At 35.6% G+C, this 19,275-nt stretch overlaps 2 protein-coding genes across 2 annotated transcripts; both read right to left on the reverse strand.

The window, feature by feature from the left end:
* Positions 1-9,585: 9,585 nt before the first annotated feature.
* LOC112274275 (N-alpha-acetyltransferase MAK3) lies at positions 9,586-12,068 on the reverse strand. Its single transcript, XM_024503597.3, has 4 exons — positions 11,572-12,068; positions 10,508-10,628; positions 10,177-10,232; positions 9,586-9,980 (listed from the first exon to the last, which is right to left on the reverse strand). The coding sequence occupies exons 1-4, from the start codon at positions 11,812-11,814 to the stop codon at positions 9,696-9,698; spliced, it is 705 nt and encodes a 234-aa protein (XP_024359365.1). The 5' UTR covers positions 11,815-12,068; the 3' UTR covers positions 9,586-9,695.
* A 615-nt stretch (positions 12,069-12,683) lies between these two features.
* Positions 12,684-18,816, reverse strand: LOC112274274 (uncharacterized). The gene is made up of 13 exons (XM_024503596.3): positions 18,166-18,816; positions 17,369-17,518; positions 16,934-17,110; positions 16,571-16,714; positions 16,325-16,430; positions 15,924-16,072; positions 15,635-15,760; positions 15,388-15,531; positions 15,115-15,202; positions 14,615-14,988; positions 14,046-14,363; positions 13,517-13,750; positions 12,684-13,175 (listed from the first exon to the last, which is right to left on the reverse strand). Exons 1-13 carry the CDS (start codon positions 18,442-18,444, stop codon positions 13,038-13,040), a joined length of 2,427 nt encoding a protein of 808 aa, XP_024359364.1. The 5' UTR covers positions 18,445-18,816; the 3' UTR covers positions 12,684-13,037.
* Between the last annotated feature and the right edge of the window lie 459 nt (positions 18,817-19,275).

Raw genomic sequence — 19,275 nt, forward strand, 5'->3', positions numbered from 1 at the left:
ATTAATTATAAATATAGATTTAATATCCAACAAGGTCAAATATACCTCTTTCAATTGTTATAAAATCTTTTCATAATCCATGATGTGATTTGCAATAAATCTTTGACAAATCTTTTAATTCAATATTTCAAATTTTTCTTCATTTATATATCTTTTAATTAGAACATCATCTAAGAATGGCATAGTCTTCTTTGATATAAAATCTCTCAACAATTTTTTTATTCCATTCATCATATAAATCACTAAATTAGTAGTCCTTTGAAGCAATGTACACATTCTTACTAAACCCAATAGAGTCTTTATAGTAGTTAAATCTCTACTTTGTAATACCAATTAAAATTGATAATATTAAGAATAAAGATCATCCATTAAATAGATTATTTTCCTAATAAATACTTTTAAAAATTCATTCATAATTGGACTTGAATCTATATTTCTAATAGTCACTTTATTCACAAGTTGCATATCTTATATAAATTTTATTGTTTCATTTTTTTTAGTACTTAAAATCATTGATTAGAATAATATACAATAAATGGTTTTAAAATCCTCATTTTAATATTTTCATTGAGTAAATCTATAAACTTAGATAAATGTGCTCTTAGTACTAGAGTTAGTTGTAAATTCCATAGTTCATGAGGAATAATAAAAATAACCATAGGTACTATAATATTTGAGTCAATATATCTAATTTCATGTGCTTCAAATGTAAAAGCTTCTCTATGTTGTGAAATCATGTCTTTAAAATATTTTTCTTTATAATTTGTCAAAAATCCATCACATTCAACTTTTAATCCATCTAATGTAGCATTTATAAATTCATGCCTTATCTTTCTAAAATCCCTTAAATTTTATTGTATAAATACTCTACTCACCTTTTCTTCATAATCTAATAGTAGTATCAAAGCCATTGATTTTAATTTTTTTTATCATTGATTTATACTTAATTTCAACACACCTCAAGGTGACTTAAATTTTTTATAATTATTTAAATTTTATCATAAATTTCTTTAGAACATACATTAATAACTCTATTTTTTCTTCATAATCTATATTGCAATAAATAATTTAATTCTTCCATAGTATTTGCTAATCCTACTTCTTCAAATGTTCTTAAAATTAATTTATTTTCAACTAATTTTCTTTTTTTAAAACTTTTTTTAATATTTTTCAATAAAATATTTTTCCATCTTTTTTATCTTTTAAATATTATTAAATGATAATAAACAATCTTATGTTAATCTAATAAAATTAATAAATAATATCTTTTTTTTTAAACCAAGTAAAAGTATTTTTTTATAACCCATTACAATCTTGTTTTACAATGGTGTACGATAAAAATCCTTAAGATCTTCAAAATTTTCATTTAATAGTAGCTTCTCTCATAACTTATTGCAATCTCTTTCATAATTGATGGAAATAATTAAAAATTGAATTATTTTTTTTCATCTTTACTTCTTATTTTTACATAAGTTGAATCATTATCTATAGTCTTTATCTCCATTTGCAATATATGATTGTTCCAATATAATAGGATATGTATACATATCTTATGTGAAAAAACATTATTCATAAATAATATCTTCTATCATTACCTTAATATTTAGACAAGTCTCATGTAAATTTTTTTTTGAATTAGTTGCTATTCTTATTATTTACCTATTTTTAATATCAATAGGCCGTTTTTTTATATATATAGCTCTTTTGACATCAAATTGATTTCAAAATCAAAATAAATTAATATTAAAATTGTTAATTTTAATTTCTTTAATTTTATTAAAATTTCTATAATAGATCTTATCTAATAATTTTTAGAATAATGACTAGAAGCTTGAATAAAATATTTTTCTTTGATAAATCTAATTTATGAAATATCACCAAAAATTTGCATTTCAATCTCTTCATCTATACTACTTTTTATTGTCTTTGTTCTTTGTACATTTGATATCATAATATCTTTTATAGTTTTTTTTTTTTTTTTTTTTTTTGTATCAATAATAACTTCATAAAATTCACGTTTTGCAATCCTTAGAATCTTATCAATTATAAATTCAATCTTTCTACCAAAAATTTGTTCTTCTTCAATTTTGTAGTAGCTTCAATATTCAATTGTAATTTATAAGTAGGAGCCTTCTTTTTTTCAAAAAATCTCTTTTCTTTATAAAAATATTTTTTATTGTCTCTTCATATACAAGATTTTTTTGTTGTCATGTTTTTCTCTCCTTGTAGTCATTTTTGATGGCCTTTCATTATTTTCATCTTTCCTTCATTTTTCTTCAATTAATGATTTATGATGAATCCTTGCAATATATACATGAAGAAATAAACTACCTATTAGATCATTCCACTCAATAATTTTTTAAATATTATTTCTAAAATATTCTAAATTATTTTTTGTAGATTTTTTCTTTTTAGCATAATTTATTACACATGACTACAAAAAACTAGATTTTCTTAAAAATTCAAGATTTATACTTAGATATTTATTTGGATTTCTTCTTATTTAATATGATGATGCTTTATTGCTTGAGATTTTAAATATTTTTCTTATAAGTACCTTCATTTTTCATTTATCAAAGTTTGTCATCAATTTTTTTCTTCTCCTTTAATTATATTATACCATCTTTGAGAAAAATAATTCTTTTTTGTAGTGTCTTTGTAAAAACTTCACACTTCTTTTTTGAATAATCTACACTATCACATCACTTGTACCTATGCACTACACCTTCTATTGATCCTAATTTTTGTCTTATTCATACTCTTGATGTTTGATCATTCTCTTCAAGTTTTACAAATTTTATTTACAAATCTTTCATTTCACATATAATTTCATCAATGCTTATTTCTTCTTTCTTTGATGTAACTATTGATGGTTGAATCATAGACATAGGATAATTAGTAGGTATTTTTACATTAGATGTTTGCAATAGTCTTTGAATACCTACCTTATCCTTTTTCTTTTTTTATTTTGCAAGTAATCCTTTTGCCTCTTTTAATTCTTCATAATTTGTTGTCAATCCTTATTTTTCTTCTTCTTTACTTTCAAGTAAAATTTCCAATTTTTCTTGCAACTCTTCATTAACTGCTTGAAAAAAAAAAATCTACTTTGCTTAGATATAGTAAGTATCTTTTTTTCTTTAATAAATAAGAATATTATCTTTTAAATTCTCTCAATAATTTTATTACTTGAAGATTCTTCTTAGGTCTTTTAATTCACTCAAAAAATGACTTTTTTGTAATCTAGTCACTATCTTCTAAGAAAAATTCATCTTTCAATACTTGAGAAAGTTTCTCCCATGAACCTCTAAAATATCCTATAATGGGCTTTACATGATTTTTTATTTTTGAAACAAAAGCTAATTCAAATAATTGAACCATCTCCTTCTCAAAAATATACTTCAATTCCATTTTTTTAACATAACACCTTTAATATCTTATAATATATTTTCCTTTGAATTGATCAATTTTATCAAAAATTTCTTAGAAAGCCTTGTTTGCCATGCCTTCTTTATAATCTTTAACTTGTTTTTTTTGCATAAATAAAAAAAAAGCCTCAAACATGCTTGTAGAGTTAGAATCAAAATATATATATTTTCCTCAACTTGTAGCTCTACTTTCAACTCCACTTGAACTATCAATTGAAGTACCACTCAAAGCTCTTCCTTCTATTGTCTTTCCTTCTTTTTCTATAATTCAAATAAACCAAAAAATCCAAATACCTTCCATCTCAAGCTTTTAATATTGAGTTCACTAAATATAATATATAACAAGAATTCTTACTTAAATATGTACGAAACACCTAGTTGTAGAAAGAAAATAGAAAATGCAACAATAAGATCCTACCAAGTCTAATAAGATCTTAAATAAATTATAAGTAAACTTTAACAATCTTAATCAAACTTTAATCAATCCAAAAGAAATTTAAAAGAAATTACAAAAGAAACATAAAGAAATCATAAATTAATTTCAAAAAAAATAATAAAAAAATCCTAAAGAACTAAAAAATAAAAATCTTAAAGAAATAATAATAAATTTTAAAAATATTAAAATATAAATCTTTAAAGAAATAATAAAAAAAATTAAAATATATAAAATAAAAATTCTAAATAAATCCTAATTAAATCTTAATATAGTCCTAATTTAATTTTAATTAAATTCTAACTAAATTTTAATAAAATCTTAAATCTTAAACCAAATACTAATAGAATTATAATAAAATCTTAATCAAATCCTAAACAAATCCTAAACAATATCAAGATAATCTTTAATAAATCTTAATCAATTATTATAGTTATTTTAGAACCTCAATAAATATTAATTTAACTATTGATCTTAATTAAATTTTAATCACATTTCAATCTACAATTAATTAATAAGCATATAATTTTTAAAGAGAATCAACTTACTAATTTAAAAATAAAAATTCCTAAATCGCTCAAATATTGACTGCCCTCCTTCTCTAATCTAAATGTTGATATTCCAATAGTAATTTCTTCTTAATGAGCTATTTAATTTCTTCAAAAATTTACTAATATATAGAATTTTAATTCCAAATAGGTATCACCAATTTTTGCTTCAATCAAATTGGTAGATGTTGCAAGATTGCAAAAGCCCTCACTAATCCTAAATTTTAATTATTTGAGATCATAATCCACAAAAACTCTCATAATTGCCAATTTAACCATTTAATTAATATCAAATTTCACAAACATATTCAAGACAAACACAATGATAGATTAATAAAATATCACCTATTAATATACTACAATATTTAAAAAAATCCTCAAAATTATGAACTTCTTTTATTTTTCACAATCCAAACCTATTAAATACATCTCTTGCTTTGAAAAGCCCTCAAAACCTTAATAAGACTTCAAATCTCATAAAATGAACTCTTAAAAATCCTCTCATAATTCTACTTTCAAATGTTGCTTTCTAATTAATAAAATTATTTTATAATTTTGCTCTCAAATCTTATTCTTTGATCAACTAAAGAACCTCACAAATGCTGTAGGTACGTGATTTTATATCTTGAGGTCTAATTTCGACCTTAGTTCACAACCAATTCTCTTCAAGTATTAATTCTTTGTATTTTGAGGTAATTTTTGCTAAAATATATTCTTAATTTCTTTCTTAAAATATCTATATTAATTATTTATCTCATTTATTTTTATTTGGCTTATTTATATTCCTATAAAGTAAATAGAATTTTCTTTTATAAGAAGATGGTATTAGCACTTATTAATTTTTACTACCTTTTTATCTATTATTTATATTTCTAAGATAATTTATTAAAATATTTTCATTTAAGCTCTTCTATAATAAAATATTTTATTTCTTCTTTCACCTAATGGCTATGTTACTATAGAATAACATGAATGTAGGCTTTACAAACTTATATCCTTAAATAAGTTGGATTTGGATTACTTTAATACAAACCTTTAAATGGTGTCATATTTAGCAATGCATAAGTTGGATATTAATTAAAAATATATGTTGAAGCATAAAAAATTTCGGATAAAAAAATACATATATATTAATATTAACATAGTTTTATCTAATTTAAAAAGTGACAAATTTTTATTTTTTGCTATACTTTTTTATGTATACTAGATAAGATAATAAGTTATCTTTGAATATTGTAACTAGCATAAATAAAAAAAATTAAATTAAAAATAAAAAAATATCTTGAATGATATTTTTATCCTTAGTTTATTTAAAAAGAATCAATTTTTAGTAAGAACTTGGTTTCTATTAAAGTTTTAAACTATTAAAGAAAAATAAGAACTTGGCTTGTAGTCTGCAAGAAAATCTAAGTATAAGAAAAAAAAAGTCATCAATAAACATTAGTATGTATTTGTCCTTAAACAAAGATTGAAGAGGCATGCAAAGATCATTAAGAATAAGCTCAAGTGGACATGTTATAGTCTAAGAATATTTGGAAATTCTTTTACAATGGTTTTTTTTAATAATACAAGTTATGCATTGATACTTCATTGGATATAACCAAGGAACTCCAATGACCATATTTTCAACAATCATATAATATGTTGATTGGGAATTAAGATGTGTAAGCCGCTTATGCCATATGTCATTGAAGTCGTGATTCTTATGACTAATTTCACTCAACTTAGGCAATTAAGTTAGACATTAAAGGTACAATCTATAGAAGTAAGATATTACATTCTTGAGTTGTGTAGACTTGTTTGATTATAGAATAGCTTAACCTCTTTGTGAAGGTTTTAATCTAAATAATTTATATTTTAAATTACATTTTGCCCAAAGATATCTTTGGAAGACATTATCTTTATAAAAAATAAAGTAAGATTTGGAGTCAAATATAATATTATACCCATTGTCAATGAGTCTTCCAATAGATAGTGGATTTTGGTGAAGTCCTAGCATGTACAGAACAAATTTCACAGCTTTATTTTCCAAAATAGCAATGCTCTTTCTGGCAATTGACATAACAAATCCACTTGCAATAGTAACTTCAAGTCCAAGACTTGAGGTGTTAGGTTTGAAGCTGCTGAAAAGATCACAATTTTCTGTGACGTAACTTGTTGCAGCTAAGTCAACATATCATTCACATTGTAGCTCAGTGACATTAGCCTCATGCTGGTCGGTCTCAGCTTTGTACTCCCCATATTGAGGCAAATAATCTTTGTATTCTTTAACGATGTGGATTTGAGTCTTGAGGCCAGCCTTATTGCAGTGATTATAGTTGTTGGTATTGACTATATTTGCCCCAACCGTGAGAAGAGTAATGAGTTGTATGAGCATAACTCCCATAAAACCCACGACCGTGTCCACGTTCAGGTGAGTTGAAAAATTGTCATCTGGTCCAAAGTGCTTCTTCAAGGACCTAGTCTTGTTTGCCTTTTTTCTAATATTTCTCAATTTGCATGAGCTCAAAAAGCTAAGTGTATATTAGAACAAGCTTTATGGCAAGGTTAGAACCGAAGTTGAACAAAAATAGTCCCCAACTTAGAAGAAGTCCATCTAGAATGATATGTATCAATTTAATCCCCTCCACTTCAACATTGATGCTTGCAAGTTTGTTGGTCAGATTTTCAATGCTTTTCAGGTAGTCTTTGAAGTTCGTTCCTTCAATCATGTTGATGGCTTGTATTTGCTTTTCTAGTCGAGGTCGGTGGCCGTAGAAAATCATCATTGTATCGTTGCTTAACAAGATTCCAACATGCCACTAGATTATTGGTGAATCAACCAACAGTGGGTCTAAACTTGTCTTTGACTGTGGCCATCAGCATTGGCTTTGCTTGCATACATAGACTCCTTTTCTGTCGTTTAGTGAGGTGGTTTATTGTCAGCATTGGTATTGTCGTCAGCAACTTCATTATTGACATTGTTTCCTATCTCAGGCTCAATTGGACATCGGTCCTCAAACTCCAGTTTATCCCAAACATGTCTCGCTCGAGAAGGGTTTGAACAAGGAGTGCCTAGGAAACGTAGTTCTGTGAGACATCAAGCTTGATCTGCCAAAAGACTTCTAAGCAGGAAGTAGAGACTAGACTCTACTACACAAACTAAAGTGACTTCAGATATTTGATCATTTGAGAAGAGCAAAAGAGCCGTCTCTTTAATACTATGTTGCAAAAAAGCTCTGGTGACACAGTCTTTACTAAGGTAAACAATATACAAGCGGAGATGCCAATTTAACATGAAAAAGGAACTGCGGAAATGTAGGTGTCCACGGTAGATCTAACGGAATAATGTGGCTATTCTAAATCAAAAGATCAGCATTCACTAATCTACTTATCTAAAGAGGTGAGTATAGTCCCTTGAATTGCTACTATCAGAGAACACTTGCGAGCCACAAATGTGCTGTCAGATTACACCTTACCTGTCTGAGCAGGTAATTTTCCAACACCCGCTTGATGATCTTGAGCAGTTTCAACTTGACAATATCCCTCCATCATGTCCTGTTTGTGAAGAGTTACTTCTTGTGGCAATTGAGAAACACTATCGTGACAAGTATATGAACTATTAGACTACTCTGATTTTCCACACCATAAGAGGAGCTGACGTCCTCCATCCTGGTATCTTCCGACAGTTGCAGCTAGACAAATTATCTCCAAGATGACTACACTCGTTCAGCATACCACAAGCCTTTTCAGAAGCAGAAAATACACAAGAATTGCAGTACATAATATTACCACCGAGAGCGGCCACCTTAACAAATGAGGGATACGTAAGCGCGCCTGCAGGAGGAGGCATCTAAAGACAATTAGTGAGGGCATCGGATGGAGGCTTGGGAGAGAGCACCACATTTACGCAAGTGTTTGACCATTTGAGTTAATGTTTGGCCATTTGAGTTTCTTCGCTTTCAAGTGTCGCCAGATGCGGACATATTTCAATGTTCAGAGCCACCAATCTCATCTGCAACATAACATATCACCGAGCGTAAGTGACACATGTTCCAGTTGTGTCTTTTTCAATATGGATTTAGGAAGTTTGGGGATAAAGGAGCTTGATCATTTGATTAGAAACGGCTCTCTTAGTTTTTGCAGTGGTTCAAATTGTGGGGCAGATTAGAAGGGCCTGAGGTATTTTGTCCAATCCTACTTGAGGTTAGATGCAATCCGTATGGACGACACAGCAAAACATTAGCCCGTAGGCTTACGTTGCCACGGTTCGAGGAAGATGCAAAAAGATGAAAGAAGTTGTTGTTTTCCATAGCAATACGCTACCATGGGACAGTCAAGCTTGAAAGTGTGCAAAAGCTACTTCTCGATTCACTTGGAGCATGTACTCGGTGCAGCGATTCTGTAGGCAAGAGTCGAGGCATGTGGTTATCAACTTTGAATGCCCTGGAAAATGTTGCGACGCAGGTGTTGGAGAGCGAATGAGCTTCCGGATGTGGTGAGGAGCTGTGCAAAGAGTTTCGTGAACAATTTTGCCCTTCTGCCGGCTCGGTATACGTTGTGCTAATCGGAACAACCACATGGGGATGTTCTGCGTCCTGTAGCAGTTACTGTGTTCGAATGGAGCTATTTCAGTAAACGCGAGAGGCACAATATGCCACCAGCTGCTGCAGTTATGGTGACTCAACCGCCTCAATCTACCAGATCTAGTCCAGCGGCGGAGGAGGTAAAGATACAGAAGAAAGAGGCCTGCAGTATTAGGCTGGTGAGAGAAAAGACACGCACATCATCGGTGGTTGTTCCGATTAGCATATTGCAGTTTCAAGACGTTCTTGACCATCGGATGGGTGGTGTACATATCTTGTCAGCAATTAAAATTTCCTGTGACTTGGCGCGAGGTTGTGCACGAGTTTTGAGTAATCGATTTAGTGGATTCCTCTCTGTGCATGCGATCTTTGAGCTTGGTGATGTTGAAGCACAGTTTGAGGTGTTGTGCTGGATTACATCTCCAGCGATGTGCTTTATTAGCTTCTTTGTTACTAATGTTTTTTATGTCGTTTTTTTTATTTTTTTTTATTTTTTTTTGTTTAATATACCTTCCGGCTTTATTAGTGTCTAGCTTGTTGAAAACTTTGAAATAGTGATATATTGTTGGTGTAGCACTGGATGTCCACGCAATAAAAAAGAATGACACAATAAATTAAAAAAGTGTCCAGACAATAAAAGGGGGTGTTTACCAAATGGTTCCCAAAATATATTACATTGTCTTGTAGTATAGAGCCAGAAAATAAGCCCAAAATCATTTGCAAATCAGGAATTCTGAACCTGGATGGAGAAGCTGGTTGCCTTTGTGAATAGTACCTGGTCGTGGTCGTGATCAAGTTTGGAGCAGTCGTGCATTTGGTAAGGGTCCATACTGTAACCACCTCCTAACAACATTCTATTGGCATCATGTGGCCGTGGAAACAGTAGTTTCAAACGGTAGGCATCAAACCCGTTGAGATAGTATCTGTGGAGCCGCTTGGCGCGGATGAAGCCAAGGTTGCCATACAAAGCAAGAGCACCTAGGTTTGTCACCTCAGCTTCCAAGGTCACCTGAAAGACAAAAATCAACTAAGATCGCCTTGACAAGCAGAACATTGTAGAAAAGGAATCACAAATTTAAGGTGCGCTTAGCTTGGATGAAAGTGGGACATATTCTGCACAAAAGGGGGAATAATAAACATCTACAGTTCTACTTGTACTTCTTGCGAAATTGTTTAGTTGTACGTGAATGAGATTCGAAAAGTACCTCGTCACATCCGGCGTCGCGCATGACTTGAATGCAGCGAGTCACCAATTCTGTGGCTGCAGAGCCCGCTTAATGCATAAGAACATCCACAAATGACACAAAAATGGGGGCAGCTGTTCAAACACTACTTGACACTGGAACACCACCTACTTGCTGTATAAGACAAGAAGATTATCGATGACATTTCAAAATTGAACTGCAGGGCCACTTGCATGAAGGGTGTTATGGCTTCCAATCGGCACCTCGTGTGAGTGTGTACATACACACAAGGAAATGCCAAGCAAAAACGTGCTGATTGTTAGCTGTTGAGAAATTATGCTGATCTGCTTACCAATACCCTTTCCTCGGTGTTGTTTAACAACAACAAGCATGGCAATATATCCACGGAAGGTGTTTCGATGCTGCCCCATCTTGCAGACAAGCGTACCGATGCACTTTCCTTCATGAAAAGCCTGCATTATGAGTGATTGAGATGAGCGGATGTATAAGACACGTTGGTTGCAGACCCTAAAGGGTGTTATTGGTCAAGGAGGAAGAAAAAAATCACGGGAAGCTGGATAGAATTTCATTTACAATTAGCTCTTCAAAATAATTGAAAATAGACCAAGCAACCGATACAACTGCTGCCTATTCATAATACGCGAGATAGCATATCAAACACTAAGATGTGGATGGGTCATCATGCACTAGAATCCTCATGGTTAATATTAAACAAACAGAGGACAAAGCAACCTTGTGCTAACTGAAGTGTTGACGGAATCCAACCAGCATGACGGCCCCAATTTGTTCGTTGTTCTGCAGTGACAGGGAACAAGCATTTGAAGATTACCTGATTCTGTACAAGTCCTAGAATGTGAAGAAATTATGGCTTCCACCGGAAAATAAGTTCATGCACGTCGTAATGAACGTAATTGAATAGGCACGATACCAAAAGATGTCACTCAACATATGATTCGCAGAAAACACAAATTAATTGTAATGAATTCTTGAAGATACAGCAACTTGCTAAAGCTGTAGAAAGCATTACGAGCCATGCGATTGAGAAAACATAACTCAACGGTAAATGAAACACAGCCGGGAACGAAGATGCGACCAGGACCTCCTTTAACTGAATTGCTCTAAAGCCATCATCCACCCAACTCCTGGAACTCAATTAGGAGGATAACGAATAGAGGTTTGTTCCAACATTTATCGCCCATATCCATGATCGTGGCGGTGGGTGCAAACATTACTGATTTAATTAACAGAGCACTTGGATCATCGACGACAATACTACCCTCCCTCGTCAGAATTCACGCACGCAAGCAGTTTCGTGTAGTAGCTTAGCCTTAGGTCGAATTTCCCCATGTGCATTCAAGAATTCTCAGCAAGTTTGAGCTTGTGCAAATAGCTTACCATGAAACAGAGGTCAGGCCAGAGAGTGATGAAATAGCGGTAGGTGAAGATGGAGTAGGGCTCTGACAACTCCTGGTCAATCAGTGCCATGATGTCCGGCAGCTGCGTCTCATCTTTGTAAGAAACATACTCAATACGGCCACTACCCGCACCGTCACTAGTCTTCGAGTCTTCCTCCTCAACCCTCCCGATATCTGCTTCTTTTGCTGAGCCATCCGCTTCCCTTCTCTCAGTCTCTGCCATAGTGTTCCAATTCTCCTAACGCCACACTAATGGATGCCTTACGGTCCCTTTACTCCCGCGTACACAGATGCTTATCCCAAGATTCTCAGTCAGAATCAAAAACAATAAACATTCGCATTATTTTACGCTGTATTGCTCTCACCCTGTCACGATAATAGAATCTTCCCTATTCCCCGCGCACTCGCAACAAAAACGAACATGGATCGAAAAACGATAGCTCACTCCGTTACTCGCAAAGCCCTAATAATGCTGCTTTCGCTACGGAAACAATCATTTCTCAATTGAACTGCCAAAGCTTCTACGTGGGGCCAAGCGCTGCGAGTGTTCAAAACAGAGCTTTAAATTAGGACTTTAGATTGACTTCAATTCCAACATCCTAAGATCCTTCACCAAATTTAGAGTATACCAATCAAAGATTTAAGCCCATGTCATATCATGGTCAAATTACTGGTTTCCTGAGCCACAACGCTCTATTATTTTTTTCCTTATGGACTTCGTCAATGAATTAGACACCGGCCAAGACACTTAGTGTCCAGAAATTATGAACACGAATTGGGAACACCATCTAAATTCTTCACTTAACATTTGATCCAATTATACACATGTGCACGAACTTGTGCACACATCATGGTAGTTTAAGTGATAAATACTCAGACATAGACAAGTTTTTGGTTTCCAAGCCACTCCAATTCATGACAAATGTCAAACAAATATCGTTCACAGGACTGCTGGGGGTTTTAGCTTGAAAACTGATTCAACTAGGTCTGTGACGTGCCATTCGCAATAGAGTAAAGTGCTGATTTCAGGATATGTCATAAGTCGAACACGCAATAGTTTTCCAAGTAAATATTTACAGCAGTAAAAGAATATAACATGCGAAAAGACTTCAGCGTCCATGCAAGTGATTTCCAGGAATCCAAAGAGAGTCGGTACTCTTACAAACGCTGGTCTCAGCCTAGTTGAATACTGGACAAACAGCGGCTAAAATACAGGTCTCGAAAATACCTAGAAGTAATCTAGATTCGTGCTAGGCATGCTCCTGGTGTGTGTCACTAATTGAATGATGTACAAATGTTGATGAACAATGGCAGTTCATGTACACTTCTGAGCCGCATCTAACAAGTACAACGATGTGCACTAAAAAATATGTGATTACCTACATGTAGAATCTTGACCTAAGACAATATAATAGAATTGAAATTGATGAGAATCAAAAGACCGAACTACAGAAAGATTTCACGAAGGGTACGGGCTGCAACCCGGGATGTGAGTCGGTTCAGGAGGTCAGGTAGAATATTTCTTGCAACATCTGGAAGCACTGGCAGCAAATCTCTCAACACTTCTTGAAGGTTCACGTCTCCCTACAATCCCCAATTGCACAGAAATCATAAATAATTAGTAAATTGCACATGGTGTCTTCAAGAAAAGATGTATATAGTAAACTAATTCAATCAGTGTAAAACATAAAGTTCCGAGTCACATCGATCACTACAACTTGGTAACGGATCAGTCTTCTTCACGTAGATCCCCGAAAGAAAGCACAAATGAAGACGACCTAATCAAATGGTTCACTGATATTAAATAAACTAATAAATCAAGTTGCATCCTTTGGCATCCTTAGAAAAACACAGTTCTCGATTAATATTAACCTGAAATATGCTAACATATGGCTTATAATTCTAACAGCCACCCAAATACGTACCTGTTCTGAAATAGACCGAGACGCTGGAGAGCCAGACGAAAGAAATGCTACGACCCGCCGCATGTTGTTGAGCACTACCTCATCTTCCTTCGTGACAGTGGGCACAAGTGAGAGATGTCTCCGAAACCCAGGTAGAGCAAAAGAATTTAGGATAGGGTCAAATCTCTGAAGACCTAAAGTCATCACAATTCTGGCCAGCTCCTCTCGTGTCACTGCATCAATTCCCTTAACAACCTGCAGTAACAAAAGTTTCCACCCATGTATCAGTATCAGCAGCAGTACGTAGTAACGCGGTCCATCGCCAGTTTATTTCGGGAAGGAGAAGATTCAGGAATCTAGATTGTTAGGTAAATTGAAACGGTGTGTTTAACAGACTACTAGAAACTAGAAAACTATCCATGAAAAAATCAAATCGTTATGTTGTATTGCAGACATTTCTTAGATCCAATACAAAACTACTGGAAGTTAAAGGTAACAAAGTTATGCACAGAACTTTGCTGCAGAGAGTGAGGTAGAGTATTGTAAATACCTCATCCAATATGAATTCTCGGAAAAACTCGCCCTGCTCTGAAATCAAGAAGCTCAAAGCAGCCCTAGTCTGCACACCCCCTTGCTGCCCTACTCGAGCCAAAGAACCACCTGCAGCAGGAGATTTGCCAGCAACTGCACCTGAGAATGCAGAACTCCCTTGCATTTCTTCTCCTCCACCACTCTTAGCTGCTACCGTAAACGTTTCAAATGCTTCCATTACGTCAATGAATCTTTCTGCATCGAAGTTTGAATTTCGCCCATATATGGTATAACGCAACGCCTCCCTCAGTCTAGGAGAAGGGTCCGTCAATAACCTCTGCGCATTAAGTCTAATTTTCATTATCCTACTCAAAACTTCAGATAAAAGACCAAAAAATCCCCGTCCCTCCCAAGATCGCAATCAGTGTAAGTAACCTTTAAGTTACAGTGCATAATTACGGCAGTAGCCGCATCACAGACAAACTCTCAGAATGTGCATATAATAGACGCTAAACGCTCAATCTCTTTATTACATCATGTATCATGAGAACGATATGCAATTAAGTTGCTTAGTTCAAAATGACTTACTTGGGCAATATATGGATAAGCCTCATCAACAATAGCGAAGTCTGGATTGCCAACCAAAGCGATTCCTTCGAGTACACCAATTGCACGGATAATAAGTGCAAAGTACGGTGGAATTCGAAAAGGATAATCGAAAGTGATTTGTGCCAGGTCCGCGGCAAGCTCTTGGAAGTTGATATTTTTTGCACCACCACCTTCTAAGGCTTGATCGAACACTTTTGCAAGAACTGGCATGATTGGCGCTAAATTAACGCCTTCAGGAATGAAATCCAGGAGAACAAAATCTTCAACGATGGCCTCATAGTCTCGGTGAATCAAATGAGATATGGCTTCAATCATTCCATACTTCTGGTTATCAGTGATTTGAGTCATAAGGCCTGTGTAGGCAAACAACAGACAAAGGTCATACGGTGTGATCAACCAATTCAGTTCTCTACACAGACACAACATCACTGAAGGTCCAAGAGAAAAACTTCAAGCAAAATGAAAGCGGCAGAATTTACCAAAGTCGAGTATAGCCAGTTTGCCCTCAGGTGTACGAATAAGGTTGCCAGGATGTGGATCCGCATGAAATAGCCCGGTGTCCAGTAGCTTTAACCACAAATTACAAAAGATCAAAATAAGTTAACACGCGGTCCTTGACCAGCAAAAAATGTACAAAGTTTGAACGGACAATGTAAAACAAGTCGTGCAATTTCACGAGTGCAAAAGAAAACATAACTGGCAGCATTGCATCCAAAGTCTTCGCTATGGATCAGAAAAAATGATACATATACCTGTTTCAGGTAGCAGATAACTCCAATGTTCACAAGATCACCAACATCGCTAGCAGTACTTTGTGAGAGTTTCTCTCCTTCTATCCAACTGGTTGTCAAAACCCGTCGTGAAGTGTACTTTGTGAAAGTCTTGGGTACAACGACCTGGCCAACAATAACACAAGAGCGAATGGATAAGAGCTTTTGAGCGAAGAAGCAATTCAGCAACAAACACGCCAACAAATTTGAGTCAACATCAATCTCTTACCTGAGGAAGGTCAACTTTCATTTGCTCAGCAAATCTTGTCCCATTTTCTCCTTCATTGATATAATCCAGCTCTTCAAAAAATCGAGCTGCCCACTCGTCAACAAGCCCTACAATGTCTGTAGCAATCTGCATTCCTACGGCAAAAAATTGCCTTTCACAGTTAATTGTAAGCCAAGAACTCACAACACTGAATGAAACACCTCAAAAGTTAATTTTGCAATACGAGACATACAGTTTCAAGAATACAACTGCTGCAGGCTAATAGATATGATGACCACAAGTCACATGCCTGAGGGAATCTGCGAAGAGCAACACCCAGACGACGGATGATAAAGAGATCAATTGTCACGGTCTCCAAAACATATGGTCGTTGAACTTTCACAGCCACAGTTTCACCTGTCTCGAGAAGTTTTCCCTTATACACTTGACCCAATGAAGCTGGCCAGAATCATAAAAAAAATTCAATATGTTAGATCCTGTCCTAAAAGTGAGACTCAAATGACGTTGTCAGGTACAAAGGCACAATACCAAATCTGTTCAAGGGATTGACGAAAGCCCAGAGATTCGGCTAGGCAACAGTCCGTTAAATTAATCGCACGGTTTTATACAAAAAATTACATATTCTGTAGAGGAACAGTTTAAATGTAAGCAAACTATGAGACAAGAGATACCGTAAGACGTTGTAAGTACCTGCCGCTATTGGGGATTCAGTTAGCTCAGAGTAAACTTCTTGCCAGGGTTTCCCCAACTCAGATTCAATAAGCGCCATGGCTACATCATTCGGAAATGAAGGAACCTGTCAAGTGAAAACAAGAACAGGTTTTCAGAGATTTGATCCTAAAAAACAGTTTAGCAACTTCCGCAATGAGAATAAGCAAGAGTTCGCACCACAAAATGGTTTGTGCAACCTGCAATTTGCATGCCAGAAGTGGATACCTTATCACAAAGCTTTTGCAACTCAGTCATGGCAGAAGGAGAGAGTATATCAGGCCGAATACTAAGAGCTTGTCCAAGCTTAATGTAGGCTGGACCAAGTGACGTTACAATCTCCCGGAGTTCAATTGCTCGCTTCACTTCATTCTGTAAGAAATTGATAAGAAATGTCAAATTTCTTCTTCAAAAACCTTCACACTGGCATTGAAAAGAACTGCTCGCCTTCTCTCTAAGGTTTAATTCAACCTGAAGATAAAATAATCTCATAGTTATACGCCCATGATTCCTACAAAATGCATGAAAGAAGAGGGCGGTGAAGAAGAAGAAGAAGAAGAAGAAGAAGAAGAAGCTGATTAATTTTCTTACCTCCTTCACTTTTTTCGTTATAATGTCCATTGCAATTCGCGACAAAAATCCACCTGCGACTCCGAGTAGTTGAGCAATACGAGTCGCAACAGATCCAGGGCGCTTGCCCCAGTATGCGGCAATAGTTTCAGGATCGTAGACAAGTGGCAGGCTATCTTCGCCTTGTACATTATCTACCTGCACAACGATAGCGTTAATTACATTACCACCTCTCCCGATGTCATAACACGTTCGCCAATTTCACAATTTTTCACTCATTGCTTAAAAATTCATCAAGTAATAAGGAAAAACAGTAATCTAGCTGTGTAGCATTGTAAGTTCCCCGGCAGAAATAGCCAAGGGGCACGTAAAAACGATCTGGGGCATGCCACCACAATCAACCAACATGGAGACGACAGAATTACACAGAGTGTAATATGGGGAGAAGAAATCAACCTCGACAAGACGCATCACAACGTCATCCGCTGCAAATTGCGAATCTGAAAGGTTCTGGCCACGGAGACCACGCATGAGAGATGCGACCTGCTCGTCTTCCTCCATTTGGGCCCGCATCCTCTTCATTTCCTCTGCCATCTCTCCCACTCTCTGGCACAGGAGCAAAGATTGTAGCAAACATTTATCAGCTACAGCTAGATACAATTGAATGGCATCGATGTCTCAAGGAACACTCGGTGGTAGCCGGACACTCCCAATGGCATCTAATAACGTTCTACAATACCATGCCTACATCATTTGCTTTCTTACCAACCATCTAATTTAAATCCACGGACTTCGAGTCTTTAGTGCTGATAACATCGTAGCTTGGTGTCCGCATGCTATTTGACATTTAGGAAAGACTGTAGAACTAGCTTGGATTTCTTGAGTCAACTGAAGCTATGATCACAACAGAAAACACGTGTGCTAATTCTGACTAAACAATAAAACCTGTGATACGTATTTTTTCAATAACAGCAAACATCTTTTTCTACCATTCTCGTGAAAATGCTAAGCGAAAAAACTCAAAACTCGACCCCCTTGTTTTGTAATTTGATTAAAAATTATTTCTTACGCTTTTCACCCCCCAAAAACAATTCAAACCCCCTATATGAAGCCTCTCAACTCTCTACAATTCCTCACATGAAATAAAAAATAAAAAAATAATAAATAATAATAAAATAAAAACTTCTTTGCACGAGTTAATTTGTACAACAAACATGAATTGCTAGCACAAGTCCAATCACAATTTGACTTACCATCGACCGCCCTTTCATCACGGGATTGTTGACCACACCATTCGCGGCCCCATTGGAGCTCCCACTTCCTCCACTCACCGCTGCGCTGCGAGGCGGGTCACGCGTCACCACGGCCCGCGCCCGCCCGGAAACCTTACCGATCAATCCCGACTTCCGCCCAAACGGCCTCACGAAGCAGCTCGACGACGGACTCAAGAATTGGGACTGCGACGACCTCAACACTTGGGACACGCGATTGCCTGTCCTCACCTTCCCACAAGCCTCCAACCCAGTTCCCATCTTCGCCCTAAATGTCGCACACAGAACACCGTCACGCAGGCAATACTCTCACGAAACCCACCTCAAAAGACGCTCTCGCTAACAAAAACTCCCGCAACGAACTCCTCACAACTCTCCCGAGATGCGCTTCTTCACCTCAAAGCCTCTTCCTCGCGTGAGCTACAGCCCCAATTCCTACAACACTACTCCCACACATCCTTCCTCAAATCCCTTTCTCGAATCTTTCTCTCAAACCTCTATCTCAAATCTCGCTCTCTCTTTCTCTCCACAACACGTCGGGCAAGGTAAGGTTCGTCTCGAACACGCACACCATCTACTGCGACAAATTGCAACCCAATTTTTGTCCTGGGCCCCAGCCAGATTCACGAAGCCCGTGGCCCTGAATTGAATCTATTTCCGCCCTCTCGCTAGCTCGCAGCCTCTCCGCGGGGGACATGCTTGCAACGAATCGCGGCCTCAAGGGCGACCACGTAATGAGAACCGATGCCGTTGGATCTTCCAACCGGGAGATCTGAGCCTTCGATGTCTGCCGAGATGGGGAGACCTTGTATTGAAGGGAGAGGCCAGGAGTGAGCCACCAAGGGTGGAGTCCACGTCGGATTTCCACGTTGGCCTATAATGCTTACGTGGACGGGTCCTTGTGGGGGGGGGGGTTGTGGGTTTGTGGGTGATCGATCTCCACCACATAGAAATCTAGTTTCTGTGTGTTTTCTTTTTACTAATTCTGGGATATATTATTTTTATGTATAGATAGATAGATAGATAGATATATATATATATATATATATATATATAAATTTGGAAAATAAACTAGAAATATGTCTTGATATG

This window comes from Physcomitrium patens, chromosome 21 (assembly GCF_059467195.1).
Source record: "Physcomitrium patens ecotype Gransden chromosome 21, ASM5946719v1, whole genome shotgun sequence".
NCBI lineage: Eukaryota > Viridiplantae > Streptophyta > Bryopsida > Funariales > Funariaceae > Physcomitrium > Physcomitrium patens.

Excerpts from the sequence above, each read along its gene's own strand:
- LOC112274275 (XM_024503597.3), bottom strand. The coding sequence starts at position 11,814 with ATGGCAGAGACTGAGAGAAGGGAAGCGGATGGCTCAGCAAAAGAAGCA. Across the intron at positions 10,629-11,571 it reads GGCCTGACCTCTGTTTCATG|GCTTTTCATGAAGGAAAGTG; the intron begins GTAAGCTATTTG and ends CTCATAATGCAG. Across the intron at positions 9,981-10,176 it reads GCGACGCCGGATGTGACGAG|GTGACCTTGGAAGCTGAGGT; the intron begins GTACTTTTCGAA and ends TTTGTCTTTCAG.
- LOC112274274 (XM_024503596.3), bottom strand. The coding sequence starts at position 18,444 with ATGGGAACTGGGTTGGAGGCTTGTGGGAAGGTGAGGACAGGCAATCGC. Across the intron at positions 14,989-15,114 it reads ACTGGCTATACTCGACTTTG|GCCTTATGACTCAAATCACT; the intron begins GTAAATTCTGCC and ends TTGCCTACACAG. Across the intron at positions 14,364-14,614 it reads CTTATCCATATATTGCCCAA|AGGTTATTGACGGACCCTTC; the intron begins GTAAGTCATTTT and ends CTTAATGCGCAG.